A 25,246-nucleotide genomic window follows, 5' to 3' on the forward strand; every position below is an offset into this window, starting at 1 on the left:
GTCAGACTGCCGGACTTATATAGTATGTTGATAAATAGGATATGCTATTGGTAAAATTGGTGATTCAGGCTAGCGCAGGTTTTCTCCTTTTCCTTTGTTTTTAGCACCTGAATGCAGAAGGTGATTTTTTTCTACACTGTTGTGTAGACAGAGACATGAAATTAAAAACCTAGACTTTTATGTCTGAAAATCTCCTGTTTATTTAAATCCATGAGTCAAAGAATGTTACTGAACATTTTGGATTCACCTGCTAGACTAGTATTAAGTATTTTTGTCTGTAAACAGCGTGTTTACCAAATATGTATTTAATTCAGAGATGATATCCAATAAAAATGTTTTGTTGCAAGCCATTTCCACACACTCTCAGATAGGGCAATGCTACATAGTTTGCTTGTGGTATATAGAGAATACTATTTTTTGCAAGGAATTCTTGGCTGTTCATACTTGTGGATACTTTGTTACAGGAAGTAAAATATTATGCTAATAAAAAAATAAACATTATCTGTATTTCAGTGGTACTGTTAAAAGTAGTTTTTGGTAGGAAGAGTGATCCTTGAAGTGGTTTTTATTTGAAAATAAAATAAAAAAATAAAATTCAAATAAAAACATGAGTTTTTATTTGAATGCCTCCTGAATATTTAATGCCTGTATTAGTATTTACACTAGAGAGTTTTCAAATGGAAACCTGCTTCAAGATTGCAACGTTTCTTTTTTTCTTGTTTACACAAGTATGTTAGTTCACAGTAGGAGGTGGTATCATTTTGATGAAGAATAATTAAGATAATGCTATTGAGACAAATGTTTCAAATTGACTTTGTAGAACAGAGCCTAATTAACTTTGTATGAAGAGGACGTCAGCTATCATATGATGAAATTGTATTCCCCCTGGTTTTGTACTGACTATTGTAACTCCTAAGTAGCTAAGGCACAGACCAGTTTTCTGACAGAATAAGGAATTAGAATATCTTTCTAGCTTTCTAGCTAACTCCTAGGCTCTCTCATCCTGTGGAGGGATGTTCCTTTCTACTATCTGAAAGGATTTTTTTGGATGTGATCATATTTTGGGGATAGTTGTATTTCATTTTGGTGCGTCTTGCCACTGCCTCCTTTTTTTTTTTTTTTAAACTGACTCTACTGCAACAGTGAATCTTAGCTAGTTTCAGGGCAGAGTGAAAGGTTGTGTTGGAACATGTCAGTGGTCCTCATAAGCCAGACAGCCCTTTCGGTGATGATCCATGTAGGACAAGAAATAGGGAGGAAGAACACTGGAGAATGAGGATGATGATTCTGAGTGTCCTCTAGAGAAGTGGGATACCCTTAGGATAAGTTCAAAGGCTGCTAATAAAGATGCTCTCAACATTGGTGCAGACAGTAAGGACTTTCAAATAAATTAATTCTCCTAAGACTGAAACTACCTGCTACCAGTACAGTCTATTAGGATGCTCAGTCAGTCCCAGTAACTGGGTACATCTGTTACTCACTTTCTAGACCTGTAAATCTTTGAATCACATAAGTTTCCCTGCTGATTTATTATAGATGCAGAAGTTTGGGCACAGAAATGGTTCTCAGCACAATCTGGAGAGTTAGTGTTCACAGGCATAGAAATCTTCCTTTAAGCTCTGTAACCTTTGGTATTCAGCCTTTCCTTCTGCCTGCGCGTGAGTCAGTCTTCTTGATCAGGTGTCTAGACCTTGGACCTTAGACAACAGGAGACCACAGTGGATATCAAATTACCTTTCTGCATTCCTGATGTGTGAATGCACTTACATTGCACTTAACGTGGACCCGATGGTTCTGTATGGTGCTTCAGGTACTGCTTTGTAAATACAATGCAGTTTGCAAATTTTAATGTAATAATCTACCTAGATTCAAATTCTTTTACGTTCATGTTTGATATCTGTCACAGCATTTGAGCTAATCATCACTTCTGGCAATGCTGAAGGTACTTGGAAAATAACATTAGTATATTTTATCCATGCACAAGATGGATCTCTTGTGGCTTTAAATAAGAAGAGTTTATATGGGATGCTGAATATTTATATCGTGCCAGCACTTTTTCTGTCTGCAGTAACTGAGATGCCTGAAAGTATAGCCTCCAAATTCCTTGGCTCTAATACAGTTAACAATCTATTTGCATCAACTTAGAGCTCAAGGTGTGTTGTTTTACCCTGCTCCTCATTTTGCTAGCTTAAAATTGGCTCATATATCTCCAGTATATATCCATCACATCTGTTTGAATATGGTCATGTTCCATCATCACTTAATTGGCAAGTCTGCCTTATGAAGAGCAACATCAGCCCCTTTCTTGGCGTGTAGAATCTATTCCACAGGATGAATTTTAACATATGCTTATATGTGGGCCTGGTAAATCCATTTCCACATTGTCTGGGAATTCATTTATACCCAGCATATTAGTTGATGAAGTAGTACTCTCTGTAATTGAACCCTGGGATCTGCTCCAGTGGCAAGGATTGTGCCATATCTGGTGGCTTGTAGATCCATTGGGATGGAACGCAAACATAAATTTCTACCTAAGTGGAAAGTAAAGAAGCTTTTAATGAGCTGTAAGTGGAAGCTGAGGTGAAATCTCTAGATAGGATATAATTTCATTAAAATTCTAGTGCCAGTGTGCCTGCCATGATGTACAAGTTGATTTTTCACAAAGTCATATGCTACTTGGGAGAATTCTAGACTTCCAACATCAAGGAAGAAGCTCGTTTTCTATGTATATCTAAGTTTACAGAAAGTCTAGTCAGAGAAGGTTCTTTAGGATGTGTGATTTGTATTGCAAAGTAATGAGGATTGTGTTTCTTTAAACCTTTATGTGTCTAGGTAAACAATAAGGGACCGAAATAGGTGAAATAATAAAAATTATTGCAACTCAGATAGCAACTCTGAAGACTACAGCTTTGCTTTATTGTTTTTCAGTTTATTTTTAAGGTGGTATTTTTTATATTAGCTGCATACACCCAACACAGGTGATGTTACAAACATCTCATAAAGAATTCCAGGATAAATTGCTGGCAGCTACTGAGCCTCATTTTGAAATGTAGTTAGTTGTGCTGTGAGTTATCTCAGCATTCAGGTGTGGAGACTTGAGGGGATAGCCTTTCTTTTGAGGTAAACACTTCAAGGAGTTTAGTGCATTGTTATGCATTGTGCAATGATTAGAAAAGCGACACGTCTGGTTTGTTTGTGACAGACTTTATAGGTGAAATTTAGTTTTGAGACTGTGTTACAATGTAATGGTCTGCACGTTCTTGTATGCCATGCTGCCATCCATGGTCATGATTTGGGAATGTCAGGTGGCTGAAGATCCCTATGCTTCTTTCCACTTGATGTAAGTGGAAAACATGTAGCACTGGTCAAAATAATTGTAGCCTAGAAGGTCTCTATCTTTCTGAGAAGGTGGTATCAATCTTCTCTATCTATTTGCAGTATGCTTAAACCATTTTGAACTGGAACTTACATTCTGAACTAAGGAGGAGGTGTGAATAGGGAGTTCCAGAAGACTGACATCATCCCATTCAGGGTTTTGTCTTGCTGTCTGTCTGCAGCTAAATGGCTTTTTTCTGGCTGACAAAGATGAGCAAATGGCAGCACTGAGTCCTTGACCAGGTGTTTGAAGCAAGCGGGATAATTCTTTCTAGTGCTAGTGCTCAACTGTAGTACTAGTAGCCTTTTTGCAATTAGCTAGGTGATGACAAGAAACATGCACTTCATGTATCTCTTTGGAGTGTAAGCCCTGCTTTGTTCTGTGGCTGAGACGTCACTGTCAGCCAAAGTCCCACCAATGGTATACATACCTCCAGACTCACTGATGGGTCTACAGGGATGGTAACAGATTGGACTTTTGCAAATGGTGTACAGGTTTTTTTACTGCATCTTAGTGCTGGATTCTAACATAACAACTGCCAGCAGTTTCAGTGGTTAAAACAAATTGAATGAGGGAAGGTGAAGAAAGCAATATTCAGAGTTTCCCATGTAATCCTTTTGCTAAATAAAATTTATTTTTTCTTTGGTGATGCTTCCATTTAATAACAAACACCTGCCAGGTGGTGAGTATTTAGGATACAAGAGTTTTTATACCTAATTCCTTTTCAGAGCTCTCTGCCTCCCAAGTAGCTGCCAGCCTCAAGCTGACGAAGTCTTTTCGTGTTCATGTGCTCGTCCGCCATAAACCTTCCAAAATTGCTTGCTTCCAAATTTCTGTTCAAATTATAGTCTCGAATGAATTGAAGTAAGAGCTTACATGGCTGCATCCAGCCAGAGTGAGTATTATTGCTGAATTGTAACACCTCCACGTAGGGGTCTGTAATGTAAAGGAAAAGTGGCAGAACTGAAATTGTACCACTTCAAATTATAAACCCCACAAGCATTTCCCATCAAAAGAAGAAATTTCTGAATAATTTTGTGAGTGAAGCATGGATCAGTCCTTTCCCTCCATTCCTTTCCTCCTTCTGCCTAATGTAGTAGGAGGTTTTCATCGTACCTTTCAGGTCATGGTACAGTGTTCTAATTAGAAATTAGAACTAAAATTGGGGGAATCAGGAGGCAAATGAAAAGACAATCATGGTTTTAGTGGCAGTGTGAGCTGAATGAACAGAAGGAGGGAGGGAGTGGCAGATGCAGGCCTCTGGCATGTCTGATCCTACTCTATCTGAATTTGCCTTTTGCCTTTCACTCTTTATTTCCTTGAAGGCTGCTGTAAGACAAATATCAACTTACAGGAGATCATATTCACTATGAATACAACATGATGGTGGTTCTTGACTAGCCTGAGTCCTGGATTAATATGTCTTTTAAGGCATATATTTGCAAATATAATGGAAATAATTGGATAGTGTCATGGTCCACCACAAGACTTGCTTAGTATTGCTGATATATTTTTGCTCTGATTCCATTTTCTGAATAACTGATTATGAGTATGTATTCAGACTAAGCCCTATATTTCCAATGAAGAAGTTTTTATAATCCTTGCAGTTTAAAGGGAAGACATGACAATGATTTGTTTTCCTCCATTCAGCTGAGAAATACAGACTGGGAGCTCTGACTACATCACCAAAAGATATATTTCTGTTTTTTTGCAAACCTGTAGAACTGAACAAAATGTTCACATGTATTATCAAGTTACTATCTGTGCTTGATTGTTTCTTTTAAATGGGAAAAAAAAAGTAGTCTAACAGTAATTTAAGAAGAAAGGGTGAAGGTCACAGTAGGAAAGATACAGCTATGAGGGATTAAATGCCTTTTTTTCTCCTCTTTTCTCTCAGTGGTACATTAGAATCACAAAATGATATTATCGGAGGGTTGTATCAGATAATGCTTATGCCCGTTACTACTGTTGAAATATTGAGAACTGATCTTTAATCAGTCACGATACAAGGAGTTCTGAATTAAACTGCTGGTGTCTTTTGTAGACAAAAACCTTTATGTTTTAAATGGGGATGCTTTTTCAGGGAATGCTTTCCAGATTAGTAGGTTTCTACATGGAAGTCTCTGATGATTGCATTGTCCTTGTTCAAGGAGTAGCGAGCACTTTTACAGAAAGTATTTTGACCTGCTGTGACACATTCAATATACTGGATAATGCACATCATGGAACACTTTAATGTTCATGAGTGGGAGATTATCTGCACTGGGTGTTGATATGTGTCCTCCGTTTCTCAGTTAAATGAATTGCACGATGTAATGTCCAGAAGGCAAAGAAATCATGATGTTGTCCTAGATATTGAGCTCAGTGATGGAGACCATATATGCTCCTGATAGAAAAGGACAAAACTTAGAGGTACAATATCCAATTAGATTAAATGTAGTCCTGTTTTGTTAAGTATGAGAAATCTTGTAAGACTGCATTATTTATATTAAATCTAAGTGTTAAGATGATGATTTTGAACTTAACTATTTTTTTCCCCTATGTGTTTTCAGGAGATACAGTTAGAACATGCAAAACAAGCTTTTGTACAGAGAGACAGTGCTCAGTCTGGAAGAGTCACAGCTATGGACTTCAGGGACATTATGGTCACTATCCGGCCACACATGCTGACGCCATTTGTAGAAGAATGTCTAGTAGCTGTGAGTAGTTTTGATATTCCAGCTGGCAAAGACCTGGAATACAGATGCGGGATTCCTTTTTTATGTACCTTGACCACTCTATGTGACATGCAGTCCCTCTTGAGGATGTGTGTTTTAAGTTCAGCAGTTGTTATCTACACAATATGCAAGTTAACCCTTATTGCAGAATACATATCTTCAATGTTCCTGGTCTCCTGAGAAAAAAGACAAAGCATGTATATGGACCTTAGTAATGGCCTACAAATTAGCATTTTCCTGGCTATTTGCAGTCACTCCATCATAGTAGACTGTGTCAGTATGTCATAATGCCATTGCATCCCACTTAGGATATCCTTCTCAAAGAACTTGGTTTGTAGTGTAAATTCTAAGCTCCTGAGTGTAATTTCCAAGTACCTGGGACAACTTATGAACCAGAACATTACCCAAGGGCATTCACTATATATTGACTGGTAGTTGTTACACTTGACTGTACATTTTGTATCAGTTTGAAGTGCACAAACCAAATTAAATATTGCAATTCTGCAATTTCACTGAAGAAATTAAAAAAGGTACATTTGGTTTTGACCACAGTTTCTAATCTGAGGAACTTGTAGCAGCACTTTCCAAGTAATGCAAAGCCTGGCTATATCAAGGTTTAAAGAAATCTGTTATTCTTTGACTTGCAAGGAAGAATTCCAGGGAAATGTGTGAAGTGATGAGAATTGCAAAGTCTGATCAGAATTTTGGAAGATGCAAACAGCAAAAAACATAGCCAGAAGACTTAGAGACTGACAGTGAGATCTGATACTTCCATGGTTCCCTCACAGTCTTGTTACCAGCTTTCTCAGGTCATATGCTCTCTCATAAAACATCAGATAAGATTTTGATTTTTCCCTCAAGGTCAATTAAATTTTGGCAAGCTTGTGCATTTTTTTTCTGAAATTTGCTTGATTGCTGATTTTGTAATTTAAATAAAGAATTGATCCAGTAATTTTTCTATGTGCAGACCCAACATCACTTTAAAACAAAGGTTTAGGTTCAGTTCTCACCTGAGAATGAATAACTGTTTGAACCTTATTGTTCCTATTATGTTTGACTGCCTGATATAAGCCTGAGAGCTTATTGATGGTTTTCCATGACTTGAAATGCCTGTGAATTTAAATGTTTCAGTTGACCCTTTTCAGAATATGTTTTGATTTTGTTGAAATTTTCTGTATAGTAATATGCTTTACATGTAGAAGTAGATTTCCTCATTACTAGAAATAAGCCAACTTATGAAACATTTCCAACTGAAGCAGTACTGAAACTTGAACTTTGTAAATTACTTCTAGTTATGTTGTTATAATCCTGCATATGTATTTGTTTAGATTTTTAGGATGAGGGAGTTTTATATTCTGGTCATGATTAGTTTCAGTAACATAATAATCTTTCATAGTTTTCTTTATTTTGCACATTTTTTAAAAAAGCAAGCCCATGCTACTGTTGTTATTTTAAAATAATGTTTGAAAATCTTTATTTTGATATTTTTCCTAGGCTTGTAACAGTCTCCTTTCTCTTTTCTTCTTTTACTGTCTCTACTCCAGGCTGCTGGAGGTACCACTTCCCATCAGGTCAGCTTTTCCTATTTTAATGGATTTAATTCTCTCCTTAACAACATGGAGCTCATTAGAAAGATCTACAGTACTTTGGCTGGAAATAGAAAAGACGTGGAAGTCACTAAGGGTTGGTAGAAATGTTTGCAGTCTGGAAGTTTTCTTGGGCATTTGGTTGGGGCAGATGGAGGGAAAGACCTCATCTGTATGCTTTTAAATCAATGGGAGGGGGAAAAAATCCTGCCTCATTAGCATTCCTTGGTTTGCCACTCAGTTTTGTACACTCCTGTTGGAGTCCACCCTCCAGGTTTTTCATTTTGTTTCAATCAGAAAAAGGTCCTAGTAAACTGGTGGGGGGGGCAGGGTGAGGAAAGTATGTAAAGATATTTAAAAGTTTCAAAAACTTCCTAGGACTCCTGCCAAATTGGCAGCCTATTAAAGTGACCTTCAAGGGTAGTTGAAGAATTCCATAAACTTGTATTGGCGGCACAGTAAGCTGATCTACAAGCTTGGAACAAGATGTTATCTGCTATATCTAACCACTTTTATAGAGAATTCCCTGTGCAATGCCAGAGTTTCATTAATGTGGCCTACTGGGACTATGCATGAAAAGTTCCACATCCCTTGACTCCTGTTTTGGGTTTTTTTTTGTTTGCTTTTTATTTTATTTTTTCCTTCTGACCTGCAACTGATTGATACCGTATGTCAAATGTCCTAAATTCTGCTGGTAGCACTAAGCTTTAAGACCAGAGAGTTGTAGTTACTTGCATGAAGGACAGACTATTTAAATCACACGTTTATGTAGTGGCAAAACCACTTTTGTGTTGAGTCAATTTTATTCCCCTTTTGCCCCCCTCCAGCCAGCCTCTTGTACTTTATACTAAAATATAGAGCAACCTTGGGGTGCTCTGGATTATTTCTTCTGGTTTGATTGCATTTTCTTTTCTGTATTTTTATTCTGTTGCAGAAGAGTTTGTTCTGGCAGCTCAGAAATTTGGTCAGGTTACACCCATGGAAGTTGACATCTTGTTTCAGTTAGCAGATCTTTATGAGCCACGGGGGTAAGTGAAGAATTATCTATCTTCCTCTCTTTCCTTTCCTCCTCTCTAGTTCTTGGAAGGAGTAGAAGGTGATGTTGGGGAACAGGAGAGTGTAGTGTAGTGGCCACGTGCGAGTAGCTTGTTGAGATCAGAAAACCCATCTCTAAGCAAACACTAAGCTGAACTAATTTCTGCAGGCGCATGACGTTAGCTGATATTGAAAGAATTGCTCCTCTGGAGGAAGGGACATTGCCCTACAATCTGGCAGAGGCTCAGAGGCAGGTAAGAACAGAATCTAGTATAATGCTATTCTATTATTTGTTTCCTGTGCCAGGTAAATAGATAACCAACTTTCTTCTGTGTTGTCATCTAAGTTGCTTTTTTCTTGTGTTTTGTAATATCTGTGAGGAATACCATCTTATTAGAATTTATTTTTAGCCTGTGTCATATTCTTTCCATCTCTTCTTTGTGCCCCTTTCTCTTGGGCTGTATTTTGACAGGTCAAATGTAATTTACTTTGGAAAGATAAAATGTGTAGGAGTGTCATCCCACCATTCAGTAAATATTAGGTGTATACTTAATTAAGGTGTTTATGTTTCGTGATTCTGTTGCTCTCTGTTCTTTTTAATGAGGAAAAGAGACATCCTGCTTCATATATGGATGGTAAAATTCAGTATCTAGCCTATTAAATGGCAGCCCTTGTTCTGAACATACATCCGTGTTCCTGGCTTCAGAGTGTTCTCTGCTTTGCTTTATGCTCTGCTGAATATCAAAATAGGAGAGATTATGTATAGACTAACATCACAGTTTCAGTAAAAACATTATTATTGTCTTCATTTCCAAAACCTATAGGGTATTTACTTTCAGTGATATAACCACAAATGAACTTTTTTTTGTGTTTGAGGCAAAAAGAAATAGGAGTGTTCTTTAAATGTCAAAACCTATCGATCTTTTAGTTTTCATATTATTTTATTATATTTTAGATTTTCCTTGACAAGTTTCTATACACATAGATTTAAAACTAACCCTTCTGTTTCTCCCTGTCTCTATTTTAAGGCAGTCTTAACTTTGTGTCTTGTGAGACCAAGGGTTTTTTTGTTGGTTTTCTTTTTTCCTGCTCTGGGTCTGTGCAGAGGCGCCAGTTTGACCACAATGAGTTGATGTAGGCTACATTTTTAGGACTACCAGGCCATAAGCCAGGCCTCTGTGTGTGTGTGTGTACACATGCGTCTCTTTTGCTTCTCTTTTTTCTTCTCCTCCCTCCCCTACATGTGAACACCCCCACCACCACTCCAAGACAGTATCTGGGGTGGTGGTTTGTTTGTGCAGTGACTAAATGTTGATGATGCTGGGATGAATTCAGATGAGTTGGCTCCCAAAAGCTCACCATCTATTCCTAGAAGACTCCTAAAGGAGTTAAAAGCATTTGCATTGGGCTGAATGTCAAGGAATATAAGTTACAATAGGTGGCGGTAAAATGTAGCCAAAAATGTGGTGATGAAAGTAACAGCTTCCTCAGTTTTTGCTTTGGGACCACTGTCTTTGCTGGTATGATTTACGTCGTTCTAAGAGGCTAGGACATATGAACCTGCTTAAATCTTACAATTTCTTCCGCATATATGTCCTACCTTTTCATTTTTCCCATTCAATTCTTTCTTAATGTCAGCTGTTTGATGCTGAGACTGAAAAGATTTTCAGCTACATTGATACCTTCAATTTCTTTTCTGGCCGATTCCACCTACATTGGAATATTAACTAAAACCTTTTCAGGAAAATATATCCATATATTTATTTTGTCCTTTTACTTGTAGTATTCTAAAAAGAACGTATTACAAAAAGTGATAGTAAGTATGGAAGGTTTAAAGCCCCTGCAGAACTTCTTTATCTTTATTATTTTCTTTCATCAGGTAGTAATTTTAAATCTGGAGCACTTCTGAAATTTATTTTTCATTGGGTTGAATCTAGCACTCATAGACTGTGAACAAAACGAAATTGTGCGGGTGTTTTATGAAACTTTATTTTCCTTTAGCTAATATGTATGAACAGTGCTTGCATACTTGTTTTGATAGCCTGAGAAGTAATAGATATACCCGGTTTTGGCGACAGTAGAAAGAAATTCCAAACTGGAGTTGCTTTTAGCTGCAGAAAATTAATGACTTAAGATGCAATATGTATGCCCTTTAGACCATTGATTTTAGAGTTGTATAATTTTGTTGTAGTATCAGTCTGTTTTCTTTGCTATTCCAGTCTGAAGAGGCTGTGTTATATGGCACTTACAAATCAGTGAAAAAGAAATAATTGCAAACAAAATCTCCAGTGTATGGTGAGATTTTTTCCAGGTATCTCTGTTCTTAGATCTATCTGCTCATGAGATGTTCTCTTGTGAAGTATGATGTTCTGATTATTTTTCCTTCTCTTTCCTTTTGCTTTAAATTCTGCCCTGACAGAAAGCTTCAGGTGATGCGTCTCGACCTATTCTCATCCAGATTGCAGAATCAGCGTACAGGTTTGCCCTTGGTTCAGTTGCTGGAGGTTAGTCATGGCTGAGCAAAAGAAGATTCATCTTCGCTGTTTGGGTTTTTTCTTCTTTGCTTTTGCCCTTCTTCCCCTTCTGCCTCTCATTTAAGAGTAGAAGGCTTCTCAGACTTGCCCTTGGAGCTCTGTCTAAGGGATAGGATGACTGTAAGATTGAAGATCATATAAGATCATTTGGTCTGCAAGAGTTTTGGAATTTACGAGCCATTGGAGTTTCCAGGTGGTGTTGCTATCTGATTTGTCACCAAACAAGTTTCAGGAGAACGCGATTAACAGTGAGGTAGGGCCAGGAAGTGCTTTTGGTTAAAACTGTGGGAGGTAGTTCAACGTATCCAGAATATATCATGGAGAAAAAAGATACAACTGATATGTTAGATGTAAATGTGAAAGATGACAGTTGCAGTCAAACACTGCAAATGCAAAATCATGTTTTCTTATACCTTGATTTTTATTTGCAGCTGTTGGAGCCACTGCAGTCTACCCAATTGATTTGGTAAAAACTCGAATGCAAAACCAGCGTTCTACAGGCTCTTTTGTGGGCGAACTTATGTACAAAAACAGCTTTGATTGCTTCAAGAAAGTGCTGCGTTATGAAGGTTTCTTTGGGCTTTACAGAGGTAAGTTTAAAAGGTAGTGATAAGATATTAATAAGAGTTTCATGCCACTTTGGATTTTTAAGCATTTTTTGTTAAGACTGCAGTTCTGCCTAGTTCGTGCTTTTGCTTCTTCTCTGTTAGAGGAGAAAGGTTTGCAAACTTATTGATAATTAAAACTTCATTGTAATGAGAACATTTCTGTAGGACCTCTCTGTCCTGTCCCTCCTCATCTGCAATAGGGCAACAATAGCAATTTCCTACAGCAAAAGTACACTGTTAGTCAAGTTTTCATTTCCTTAGCAGTCCTTAGTACCAGCAGTGTTTTGTCCTGTTTGGTAAGAAGTTGGATCATCTGTGAGTATTTTTTGTTTGGTTTTGGTTTTTTTTTGTTTTGTTTCACAGTTCTTTCTTATCTGTCTTCTTTCTATTTAAAAACAAAGAAAATATGGTGCCTTGTTATTAACCAGATCTCTCTTTGTGATATGTTTTAGACAAAAAAGTTCTGTCTGAACCAGTTGCATTTGCATGACTAAATCATTGGAAATAGTCATCTTTATCAAGTTTTATATGTACCTCTTCTTAGCTTGTCACTGTGAGGTCAGCCAGAGCAATTTGCTGGGTTTCAACCCACTTAGCTATATATATACATAACCAATACACCCAAGTTAGGAAGTTAGTTATCTGTTTCGAACTGCCTTTGTAGTCAATGCAGAAGGCCCCACTGAGGATTCTGTTCAGGATGTAAATCATCCTCACTTTGGATATCTTAGATCTAAGTGCCTGTAGTTAGATGGTGGCTTTTTTTAATTTATTTTGTCCTTGTCCCAGTTGTGGTATCAGCTCTGTCAGTTCAGGTAACTCAGAAGGAATCATAAAGAATCAGGAACTACTGCATGAGACTGCAGTTCTTCTCTGTCACAGAGTTAAAGTAAATTATATTTCTGGTGTCCCAGTTATTGAGATCTTTTATTCCTCTCTGCCATATCCATTGAGGATAATTTCAAACTTGAAATCTTTATTTCATTTTTAGTCAGAAAATTGATTTTTGCTTAGAAACTTTTTGTCACTTTTGAAAATAAGAATATTGTCATGAAAGAAATGAATTGCTAAAAGCAGTTGAGTCAGGAATGAAGAACAGAGGATTTTGATAAAATAGTGTAATGATCGGGCAAAACTATGCGCAATTTAAAAAAAATTAACAGTTTATAAGACAATGTGCGAAACAACATTAAAACTAGGTGGTGTGATGTATGTGCACTCTATCACATATGACCTGAGTTACTGGAGGTTGGCTAAGTGGTTCTGTGCAAAATACAGACTCTCTAATTATTTCAGCACAATTGGAGATGGGAAAGGTCTGTTATTATTGACTGAGTTTGAGGCCATTTTTGGAGTAGACATAATAATTTAATAAAGATTACTGACATGGTCTCTAAATTGTAAGGGTTTATAACAATCAGAATCTTTAAAATTCCAGTTTTTCGCTAAAGAGCCAAATGTATTCCCTGCAAATGTATATCTGCTTCTTCCAGGATCTCGAAAGAATAAATATGCAGAATTCCACTATTACCTGCTTCTGTCTTATTGAAACTCTGAAGTACAGTGGTTTTTTCACCTGGAAAAAAACCAAAAACTCAGAAATACGTGTTCTTACCTCCATTTGCTTGCCTTGTCTTTGGAGTGATTTTTTTCATTGCCAAATTTAGGGAGCTTTAGGAACCTTCACCAGTATAGCTTGTCCTTCCATTCCCCATCCCCTTTACTACTTTTCAGTCTTTCAAGTAATACTGAATAGTGAAATCTTAGGCAGTTTAGTGGATCTGAAATTCTAAACCCAGGCCAGTAATCTAATTTCTGGATTATTTAGTAGAACACCATCATTTCAGAGGCAAATTGAGACCTATATTTCTACAGATTCTCTATTTAAAGGGCACCCTGACTTAGCTTCTCTTTTAAGGAGTCAAATAAAGAAAACTCCTTAAAAATCTGGAGCTTCCTCCATGGAGTTCTTTAAATTTGCACTGTTACTTACTTTCTAAGGAGATGATGCTGGAGAAAGTTGAGCAACTGAGTGCAGAAGGAAGTTTCCAGTTCAGCTTGAGAAGACAAAAAAATTTGAAAGGAGCATTTTATAGATTAGGATAATTACCCAATGTAATGCAGTATACATACAGCAAGAATCATCTCATTCTGGTCTTGAAAACTATACTAGATAAGACAAACTACAGAGTACATTACTTTTTGCTACTCATCAGTAGCTGCAATTCTTTCTTGCACTGTGATGTGTTCAGGCTTAAGTCAATGTGGGTGGTTTTGTCCCCAGTGAAGGAGGGAGTAGTCATTGGTAGAGTTCTCCTGCTTAGCTGAATAGTGATGCAAAACCTTTTAAAAACAGTAGTAGAAACATTTGGAGGAGTGGTCCCTTTGTCATGACGCACTTCAAGCAAGCAGTAATTATAAGCCCCACTCTGAACTCAGGCATTTCAGATGATATTTTTAACACCAGGCACATATTTTCCCCCAGTGAAGTGAATTGACTTTTCTTTTTTGTATCATTATTTTTTTCCAAACTTGGAAACCATGTTCTAAACCGCCATCTCAGGTAAGGATAAATTACACCATCTTGTGGATATAAAGAGAGTACTAAATTTTGTTTGTTGTCAGTTTGGTACTAAGGGTAATCAATGTTTCCACTGAGAAGATACTTTGATTAAAAAAACCCCACAAACCCAAACATTATATAAATCTCTGCAGTTTTTATAATATGCATTATTTGAAAGCTGTGTTTTTAGATAATTTTTTTTAAGACTGTATATTTGAGAAAAATTTTTTATCTGTCTATTTCTCAGCATGGCTAAAAAGAATACTTATCTCATATGGCTGTAATTTACTACTGTGTCTACATTTATACCTGAAATGCATATTTAGAAACTTACAGGTATATACGTACATATATGCAAATATAAGAAAACTTTGAAAGCTGTGATTTGTCAAGATCTCTTCCAACTGATGAGGTCACCTACGTTTCTTAGTATTATTTAATCAGAAGTCCACCTGATGAGTCACAGACTGCTTCACAGTCTTAAGCAGTGAATCTAGTAGAGATTATTTCACCTGTGCTTGATAGAAAATTTATGGGAAATTTAAGTACCAGAGATAAAATGTAGCTTAGGAAAACATTTGGTAGCCATGCTGTTAATGCTACTTTGCCTAAAGGGTGGAAAAGACAGGAAATGCTGTTGAAGACACTGTCATCTGTGATCATTAACTGTTTAGAAGCTTGTTAGTTTTATTTCTTTTGATGGTACTTCTGGCACTGCAGTGACTCCAAATGCCATCTAATCTTAGAGTTTAATCATTTGTTCATCATCCAGCTTCATTATTACTGATGGACTCCCATGCTAATGCTACATCAAGACTGTGGCTGAAGCTTTCCTCCCAAATTAGGCCATGAAGTACCATCTCTGTGGAATGGAAATACAAGCCATCTTGTACCCCAAGTTCTGTCAAAGCACAAAGTTTTCAAGGAATACCCCCTTTCCAGTCTGAGGGAGCCTTACTTGAACGGCAACTGGTGATTTCAATTTCTAGTGTGAATCCTGCAATGGAAAAATTTGGCGGTATTCCATTACTGCCTTCCTATAAGATGCCCAAATGGTTTCAAATATTTTACCTAGATGGAGCAACAACTCCTTCAGTCAGTGGGTTTTTCTAATATGAAGGGAAAATTACATCTGTTACACAGTGTGAAACTGAAGTTTCCCTGTTAGACATCTGAAAAAATACTTTGTCCAAATAAGATTTTTTTTTAACTCAGTGCTATCACAACTGGGCTGGATGAGCTGTTGTATATTCACAATGTATTCAGACTGCTTTCAGAAAATAACTTGTACAGTGTCACAAACTGAATGCAGCTCTTGGTGCTCTCCCTTGCATATACCTTCACCTTCCCATAGCGTCCTACTTACAACAGTGTCAAATATGAAGAGGTACATCATAATTGCTACTAAAAAACCTTGGATATAAAAAAATGCATTGAATAACATGTTTGCTTTGTATTATACTAGCAGGCTGCCTATGTGCAAAATGTTATTCTCTGATGTTATAAAAGGCATGTATTTTTAAGACACTGTCAGACATTTCTAAGCCTGTTCTCCATCTGTGTATGCGTCATATTGCTGATCTGCTAATGCTTAGTAACACTGAAAAATTCCCAGCATGTCAGGATAACCCCAATGGAAACGTGACATTTTCATATGGGTCCCTTGATGTGCTTGCTTTCTTTCAAAACTATTATCTTTATCATGTTTAGAAATCTTTCAACAGTGTTTCAGGGCTCCCATCAAAACAATAAAGAAAAGAAAATTTAATTTTGATGGTCATAGCATATAGAATGCACAGGTACCACTTAAAGATGGCTTTATTGCATAGGTATGAGATCAAACGAAGGGTCCCTCTACCTTCCTAAGATGCTGGACACAGTAGGCCTTGCTGATGTCTGGCAAGGCTATAAAATGCAGTTTTAAAATCTATGCTACCTTTTTTAAATACTGTAATCTACCCTGCAGTAGACATACACAGCATTATCTGAAATTAAACTTACAAAGCACTTTTATATTATAAAATCATGTGTGAAGTAGAGAGAGAAAAAGAGAAAAATGGTCTGAGTTTTTGGTTGTCCAGTTGGGTTTTTCTGCTGTTGGATTTTTTTTTTTAACAGCTACCTACTCTATTTAATCTTTCTCTTCAAGTTTTGTGGAAGGTTTTGAGTTGTAACCATCCAATTCAGATTTGAATGCAAAAGGAATGAACCAGGTGGGAAAAAATAACTTGTGCCAAGATAAACCCATTTTTCCTGCAACTTTACAAGGGTCTTTACAAATGCAAAGTCTTGGGACCTGAAAAATGAAAAATGGTTAAAAGGCCATCTTCAGATCAGTTCAGTGATTCCTGCTTATGTTGCTTCTAGAACTAGAGCTTTATACAGATCACTAACTGAACTATTTTTATAATTTCATATCTTGATATTTTAGAATGTCTTTTTCTGTGATTTATTTGATAAAATATGGCTTCAAAGTCACGTTATATATAGCTCAGGTGTAATATATGTATATGTGATTTTAAAATTAATTATCTCTGTGTTCTTTTGCTTACAGACCTGCTCTAATTCTACTGGATTAGGTTTAGGATTAGGTGGTGTCCTTTTAAAGTATATGGAACATTTTTTTAGTCTCTGAAGATATAAATTCATTAGCCGTAATGTTTATATAGAGACACACATGTCTTATAGCAAGATGTAAATATTATAACAATTACAAAAATAATTTTGTAATGAAACAATTGTATATTCTTGTGTTTTCTTCATAGTGCTGCATATAATGTAATATTTAATTACACAATTCTGTGTCTTAATGTTTTTTCACTGAGGTCTGGATTCAAGTCACCTGTGCAAGTAAAACTGTTTAGAAATTCAAATTTTGAAATTTAACCTACTCTGCAGAATTTCTTTTTGTTTTGATCAACTGTATATGAACTTAGTGTTACTGTATCCTTTTATTTTAATATTCAGTCATAGTTGTCTTGGGTAAATGTTGCATGTATATGTACTGTATAAGGACATTAGTACATAAATATGTTTGGGCCTTCTGATACCACAAGTCAGATGGTGCTTTTCTTCAATGTCATTTCCTTATTAAGAGCATCAGTAGGAACTAGTAAAGCTGATGGATGGTAGCAGGATGGAAGAATATACTAAACTAGTGCAGGTGTATTTTTCTCTGTGTTATTCTGACGTTTGACTCTACAGGAAAATGCTTTTCAGCAAGTTAACTTTTAGAGGTGGAACCTTAATTGTCTTTTTTCCCAAAAATAAAACCACGGATAGATGAAAATGTCAGGCTTTATACACAATAGGTTAAGGTGCTACCTGAGCTACTAAAACAAACGGGTCTGTACTAGGAGCTCTAGCTGCTGTGATTTTCTCACATTTCTGGATGGTGTCCTAATTTCATTATGCTGATGAATGCTTGCAACACCATCCTAGCCCTAGACTTTGTTAGTAAGCTTTGCCTATTTTTAGTCCGTGTCATTCAAATGTTTACAAAATATTGACTGTTCACTTCTAGCAAGTGAAGCTGACAGTCAGAAATTCACATTTCCAATTCTGTAGCGCATCACTTTTTAACAAAATAAAATAGGAAATTCCATGCCTGGGAAGAAAGCAGCATAACTTCCTTTGTTTTAAGAACTGGTGATTTAGCAGGGCAAAGAGCTCAAGAATGCAGTCATACACGTTTGAATGTTTTGCATTATTTTGATTCCTATCCCCTTGGGTTCTGCCATCTAATGCCATCGTTTCTGCCAGAAAAAGATACTGCACTTATGACATTTAAAGTGGGTGCATTGTGTATCTCACAAAATTCATTAGAAAGTCTTGATTTTTGTGTGAAAATGCAGAAAATAAATGTTAGTTTAGGACAGTACAGAAACATAGTTGTCAAATCTGAACTAGTGTTTAAGCATAAAATGAGCTAGTATGGATATAAAAAAATAAAGAAACCAGTATATATAGGCAGTGGTAGCACTTTAAGTGGTAGCACCAAGTTTGTTCTCAAAATTGAATGTTTAAGTACTCTCATTAAATATAATAACAAAATTGCTGTAAAAATCGCCCGTTTCTGGGTGCTGATCTCTCCATATATTTGTTGATTTGTTTATTTAAAACCAAGTTACTCGATGGCTTGAATTCTCTTTTTCCATGTTACAGGTCTGTTACCGCAGCTATTAGGAGTAGCACCAGAGAAGGCCATAAAACTAACTGTAAGTTTGCAAATGGATGGTTTTCACATTTTTCCACGTTGTAAAGGGCATCAAATTACAATTAGCCTGTTAAGGATTTTTATCCTTAATGTGTCAGCAACATGGTAGAGTGTATTCCTTCATTTTTACTTGATACAAACTTAATTACAAAAAGCACACAGCAGCTGTTAATATCTTACTTGTGAACAGTACCAGTGACATACAAGTCACATGCAGAGATACATACGTACATTTTAAGAATCTCAGTGAAAACTTATTTTTGGACTCACTCCAAAATATAACAAGCTTATTCAACTTGTTCAGCTCATCTCCTTGTTTGTAAGTCATGCAGGCCTTTAGTTTCACTTCTTAGTAACTATTATTGGACTAATAATCATGAATAATTATTTATTGGACTTGGAGGGCTTTTGTTTTTGTATCTCCACATGGTTCCTGTATGTATGACTCTAGCACAACAGGAGGTTATATGAGCATGTAATCAATTGTTGGTAAGAAAGGAACTTGTTTGCATGATGTTTTTTCTAAATGTTTTACTTCTGTAATTTTGTTATTTCTTGAGCGATTTTAAGGCACTGAAGAATTTCTTATTATAACCCAATCATAATGTATTGTTTATTCACTGATAAGCTAGTATTCACCAAAGCTAATAGAATGAATTTAAAAAGGTACTTAATGCTATTACTTGAATTGCCATTGTATTAAAACTTAGTATTGAACATTCTGATATTAATTTGATATTATATTTAAATGTAGTGAGCATGTCTAAAATATTAGATTATTTTATTTTTTCAGATTTTTAATTTAATTAGTGATTTATATTTTTTCAATAATAAATATCTGAATTATGCTTCAAATTTTTGTTAGAAAGAAAATCATAGCTTTAGAATGTTTAATACAAAATCTAAGATTTGTTTGATACCTTGTAGTTTGGTAACTTCATGGATGTATTTGCATTTTCAATTGCACGGAATTTGCAACTGATGAATGTTTTCTCTGACCTTTTAATTTATTGACTTTCATAAATGTTTGTTTTTTAAGGTTAACGATTTTGTGAGAGATAAGTTTATGAGTAAAGATGGCTCTGTCCCACTGGCTGCAGAAATTCTTGCTGGTGGCTGTGTAAGTATCTTTGATTTCCTTCATATATGAGAGTCATAAAAATGTGGTGTGGAAGATGAACTATGTGGACTAAGGCTTCTGTTTAACCACAGATCCGGTTCAAGAGCAGACTCTACTAGAGCATCTCAGTTCTTTCCTAGATAGGCCAACCATTCTTGATGAAAGGGTAAATGTTTCTGTGCATCATGCCTTTTAACTGTGCTCTGTAATTCTCACAACTTAGAGTTTGTTTCCTTAATAAAGAATGTGTCTTTATTCACGTTGGCTGTAGCTTATGGCCTAAAGAGGATTCATGCTAACCTTTCCAGAAGTTAATAATTAGTTACTACTTTGTGGCACCCACTCTGCCACGTAACTTCTTTCCTGATGTGTTATTGCACCCACTAATTTTCACTTTTTGCAGTGATACTTGCTTTTTGAAATGGCAAAAACTACTCATGCTTCTTTGAGTTCATAGCAGACGTAGGCTGTGTAATGTTAACTCAGTGCATAATGCATTCCTGAATGTAGGTTGTATTTAAAACCCACTAAGTTTTTAAGAGTGTTTTGCTTTTACAAAGTAGTATCTTAATGAACAACTGGCATATTACTGAGTAAATGATAATTCTTCATGGTTTAGTCTAGTTCTGTCTGTTCATATATATTACTGCTTGCTTTTTCTGGTGTATTGATTTGTTCAAGCAAATGTAAATAGTTAGGTAGAATGAATAGTTGTTCAAAGAACAGTGCATTCTACAGATAAAGCACACTGTTTATTTAAACCAGCTTTGATCACTGGGGCAGAGCAATGTTGGTATATTTTCAGTCTGTCTTTGTTGCTGCTGTCATAAGACGGATGAGGTCACATTTTCAAGCAGCTTCTACCTGTGTCGAAAACTACAGTGAGCAGCAACTTAAAAACAAATGCTTGTGTCTTAACCTCAGTAGGTGCAGAGATCTGTGCTGTATGTGCGTGCAGAAAGTGAACTACGATTATCTGAGCCTCAGGGTGCAGTGGCTCAGTTGCGTTACAGGCTGAGAAACCCTGGCTTTCTGTAATTCTCAGGAGATGGGGCAGGATTTGGCTGCTGTCTCACTGCTCCTTCTGTTTGATCACTGACCTGTTGTAGACTGCCAGGTAGGATCCCCTTGTTCTGTAACTTTAGGAGCACTCAGGGGAGAAAAAAAGAAGGGAAGGGAGACAAGAATGTGGGTCTCTAAAGCCCTAAATGAAAAGCATGCTGTAAATGAAGGAAAAATGCAATAAAGTGCTTGCAGAGTAAAAAGTATTTGCCCCTTACGCTAATAAAAAGTCTCATGAACGTAGCAGCCATAGAGAATTCAGCAAAATTTTCATTTAAAATGTCATTTGATCTAGAGTTTTTATTTTACAGACTGCTGTGAATTTTTTAATGCAGTACAAGAAGCACTCTTTATAGAGACCTGTCATTCATAAGAATGCTGCAGCAAGCTTTTTGCCAGTAGTTCACTGTAAACTAAGGATCTGCTTTAAGAGATAGGTGGTTTGAGATGTATTTTAAATGTACTGTAAATGTTGGCTTGTCCTCTTTGATATTAGAAATTAATATTAACAGTGAGATGCTGCATAAAGTTGTAGCAGTAGATGTATGGTGGCAGAGTGCCCTGAGTTTTCTTTTAACTGGAATGCTCCACTTAAGGGCATAGTTTGGTGCCAGGTAGATAGGTTGCAACTTGTTTCTTGTGCAGGTGGTCTTTGGGGATTTTTTTGTAATTTTAAACCCAATTCAGACTAGCAACAGAGTCTCTCATTACCAGCAGTGCCTATTTTTTGGGGGGTGAGTTTTTTTCTCATGATGTAAAGATATGTGTAAAATATGAGATGCCCAAGACAGGCTTTTTTCCTACAGCTTTCAGCATTGTATTGGCCTAACTTTTTGCCCTCGTTTAAGTCATCATGAAACCTATGATTTCACTGTGGAAGCAGCAAGGACACTGTTGAACGCTTTTGAAAATTTTCAGTCTTGGATTTTTACCCAATTTCACAATGTAGTAATCGCTTATGTGGGAGGCAAGAAGACAGGAGTGCATAATGTGTTGGAGTCTAAAATGGGGAAACCAACTAAGATGAATTTTATAAGACACCTGCCCTACCACCTTTCCGCTTTCCACATCTAATTCTCAGCTGGGATTGTGTTACAAACACAGATTTAAATTTTCCTTCTTCAGTGCTTCTGTTTCCTTAGAGTGTATTCATTGCTTATGCAAGAGCTGTGTGCTGGGATGCATTCTAGATTGTAATGTTTTAGATACTAGCCTGTATTCACCTAAGAAAGGGAGGACAAGCAGATACTTGGATGGTTTGGGTTGTTCAGTAACACAAAGGGCTTTGAAGGGGTCAGTATCACCTGACTAGCTCCACTCTGCTGTTTGCCCAACCATTGCCAGGCGTTGACTTTTAAGTCCCCAAGGAGTTCGCTTTGCATCATAATTACTGAGAATTAGTACACATGGCTGACTTTTGCACTTGTAACTAAAGCTGATTGTTTCATTGAACAAGTCTTTTTCTGTTTTGTAAACTGTTTTCTCTCCTGAAAAAAAAAAAAAAAAGAAAGAAAGAAGAAAAGAAGAAAATAGTTCTTTTATTTCATGACCTTGTGGCACTTAATTCAGTTAACAGCCTGTTTCATAGCTTTTTATTATGTGAAGATGAAAGCGATAGTTCAGTTGAGTTTTTTGGGGACCCCCAAGAATATAATTAAAAGTATAACCTTTATACTTAGGAAGGGTTGTTATGTAAATTACGAACTCAAAATTACCATCTCCTTTGTTTGTAAGAAATTTTCCTAGTGACTATAATATTTGTTACGCATAAAAAGTATATGTAACTTTCATATTTGTGCAATGCCTGACACCCACCATGAACTCTGGTCTCTGCTGTGCATTTAGGACTCGTGCAAATCCTATATAGCCCTTGTCATTATTAGGCTAGAAAAAAGCTTCAGTTCCAAGGCACAGTGTAATGATACTGTAGAGCTAGGATCTGCTGAGCATCTAAATCACGAATCTGACTTAACCTTATTGAATGGAAATGTGCACAAGTATGCTAGGTTTGATTTCTGCTATTGCTATAACTTACCTTTGGGAGTTCTTAATAAAAAGATGATCTTGTATAAGCTATAAGTATGACTTGAAATCTCTTTTTTAGAGTGGCAATAATCTTGAAGTTTCTGTAGCTTTCTTTCATGGTCTTTCACTTGATTTTATATTTTAAGTAAAAAATAATTGTAAGTCATACCAGGTTTAGCCGCTTGCTTCTTATAAACTTAATTCACTTAAAGGCTTCTGATAAAAATAACCTGAATTTTTTTATGTAGCTCTGGTCATTATTTTTTTTTTTTTTGCTTATATTAACCAACTGAAACCTCTGTTTGTAAAAGAGTCATAAATATTATATTTGGGGTTTTGAGGTATTACCTTTAACACTAACTTTTAGGTAAGACAGTCGTTTTACTTAGTACCATAAATAAAGCATTTCCACATTTAATGAAAAATTTATGTTTGTGTAACTGGGATAGAGATGCAAATATGCAAAATCGTAAAACAGAAAAAATCATAAACCAGAAAAAATACTAAGAAAAACAGAAATATTGGATTAGGATGACTAAAAAGAATTAACTATATAATATATGTTGCCTTGTCTGCATATATTAATACAATGATATTGGTAAATACGCGGCTAAATTTTGAGCAAGAAAAGAGAAATACATTTTGCTTTATTAACCTTTGCTTCTGCTCTCCCTCCTCTTTCCCAGCACACACAGTCTTTTCATTCCCAGCTGCTCAGTGTGTGCTCACTATTAGCCAGCTTAAATCATGTAGCGTGGTACAATTACAGATCCCATACAGATCTGCTTTTGTTTAAATTGTCAAGACAATTTTAGATGTATTTCTAGAGACTTTATAGTAATTGTAATAAAGTTAAAACATATTGGACCTGCTTGGACAACCTCAACTCTGTTATGGAAAATAAAAATTAAATACGGTTAAGATGCAGTGCAAAATCCTGTCCAGAATTAATTTTTATAAAGGAACGTAATGTGAAATTCCAGATAAATTGTGCCAAATAACAGATCCAGTGCAAATAGTTTTATTAAGCTACTTGCAATATTTATTTTATGTTTCAGAGAGTAATAAAGATAAGTCCACATCTGAGCTGCATTTTCTCTGTGGCATTGCAATGGAGATAGAAGGTGTATAGACTGCAGTTCCCACACTTAGATCTCTTACTTGCAAAAATTCAGGTATTTGGAAGTTTCAGACTAAAGGAGACTGAAGGTGTCATTCTCGCTTTCATTATTCAGAAACCTAAATCTGATAACATTCTATTATATTTGGCAAGGGAGGCTGAGCTGTGGGTAAAATGAAACTGAGCATTATATTTGCCAGGGGAAAAAAATCTCTGCATGTATATCTGAAAAAAAATAAAAGGCAAACAAGTGCTGTTTCACAGAAAAGTTTTGGTCTAGTTTATTGGATAGTTAAGTAATGATGGTCGTCTTGATGACTGCTAATATTAGCTTTGAAAGCAAATGGCATATGTCTCTTAAATGCTTAAAAGATTTATTCTCAGAGGTCTATTCTCCCTGTAGTTAGAGAATGTAATTCCCATTACTTTCAAGCAGAGTTCTACCTGCATGTGTATGCCCAACATTCACATCTGGTTTAAGCAAAAGTTCAGAATCTCCTAAAACGTACTTTTTTTCCTTGATTAAGTTTAAAGCTGTTTTCTTCTTGCATAAAATTTATGTTGTTAAATGAATTAATTAGATTTAAAGTCTATTTAATATAATGAATATAATGTAACAGAATATACTATAATTAATTAGGTATTTTTATAGTGTAGTTTTCTTCTCTGAACCACTGTAATTGTAGTTATTTTCAGCATACTGAAAATCCTTTAAACCAAGTGTAAATTTTTGGTACAAAAACCCCAACTAGATCTGGACTTAAATTTCACTTCACATCTGGAAACTCGTATTTCAACACTGCTCTGTTTTAATTGTCTCTGATAAATTTTCATCTAATTTTAGATTTAAACTTTATGATGAAGTTTGGGAAGGCAACATACAGTAACATGATATCCCTTCCAAGAGGTTGTATCAAAGGGTGGGAAAGTTCCTGGTGTAAAAGTTCCTGCTTTTCTGTGAGCTCACCCCATATTTCCTTGCAGTTTTCTGAAATTTTCACCTAGTCATACCTGTTTAAAATGACCTTTCTCAAATCAGTGGTGAATTTTGCAGAACATGATTGCACTCTGTTTTGAATTTTCCTTTTGGATTAGTTAATCTAATTCTAATTCTTTTCCAAAAAATATTTTTCCATAACAAATTAGGGATGCTTTCTTATTTTGTGTCCTCTCTCCTCTTTCTTTTCACTTCCTTTCTCCCGTGGAAAAGAGCGAGAGAGAAAATTTTTCAAACTGTAAAACATGGAGGGATGCATAGGTTTAGGTTGATATGTTTCTTTTTCC

The 25,246-nt window shown here is 36.0% G+C and overlaps 1 protein-coding gene across 5 annotated transcripts in view; it reads left to right on the forward strand.

Moving 5' to 3' along the window:
* Window positions 1–25,246, forward strand: part of SLC25A13 (solute carrier family 25 member 13) — a 101,729-nt gene that overhangs the window by 53,453 nt on the left and 23,030 nt on the right. For all 5 annotated transcript variants that reach the window (XM_027749164.2, XM_027749163.2, XM_027749162.2 and 2 more), the window contains 8 exons: window positions 5,929–6,075; window positions 7,638–7,776; window positions 8,614–8,707; window positions 8,884–8,968; window positions 11,134–11,218; window positions 11,680–11,838; window positions 18,584–18,636; window positions 19,675–19,755. In XM_027749164.2, the coding sequence (XP_027604965.1) occupies window positions 5,929–6,075; window positions 7,638–7,776; window positions 8,614–8,707; window positions 8,884–8,968; window positions 11,134–11,218; window positions 11,680–11,838; window positions 18,584–18,636; window positions 19,675–19,755 (843 nt within the window). The remainder of the gene's footprint in view (window positions 1–5,928; window positions 6,076–7,637; window positions 7,777–8,613; window positions 8,708–8,883; window positions 8,969–11,133; window positions 11,219–11,679; window positions 11,839–18,583; window positions 18,637–19,674; window positions 19,756–25,246) is intronic.

The sequence above is a fragment of the Pipra filicauda genome, unplaced genomic scaffold (assembly GCF_003945595.2).
Source record: "Pipra filicauda isolate LSUMZ 115617 unplaced genomic scaffold, ASM394559v2 scaffold66_size7647185_pilon, whole genome shotgun sequence".
NCBI classification, from domain to species: Eukaryota; Metazoa; Chordata; class Aves; order Passeriformes; family Pipridae; genus Pipra; species Pipra filicauda.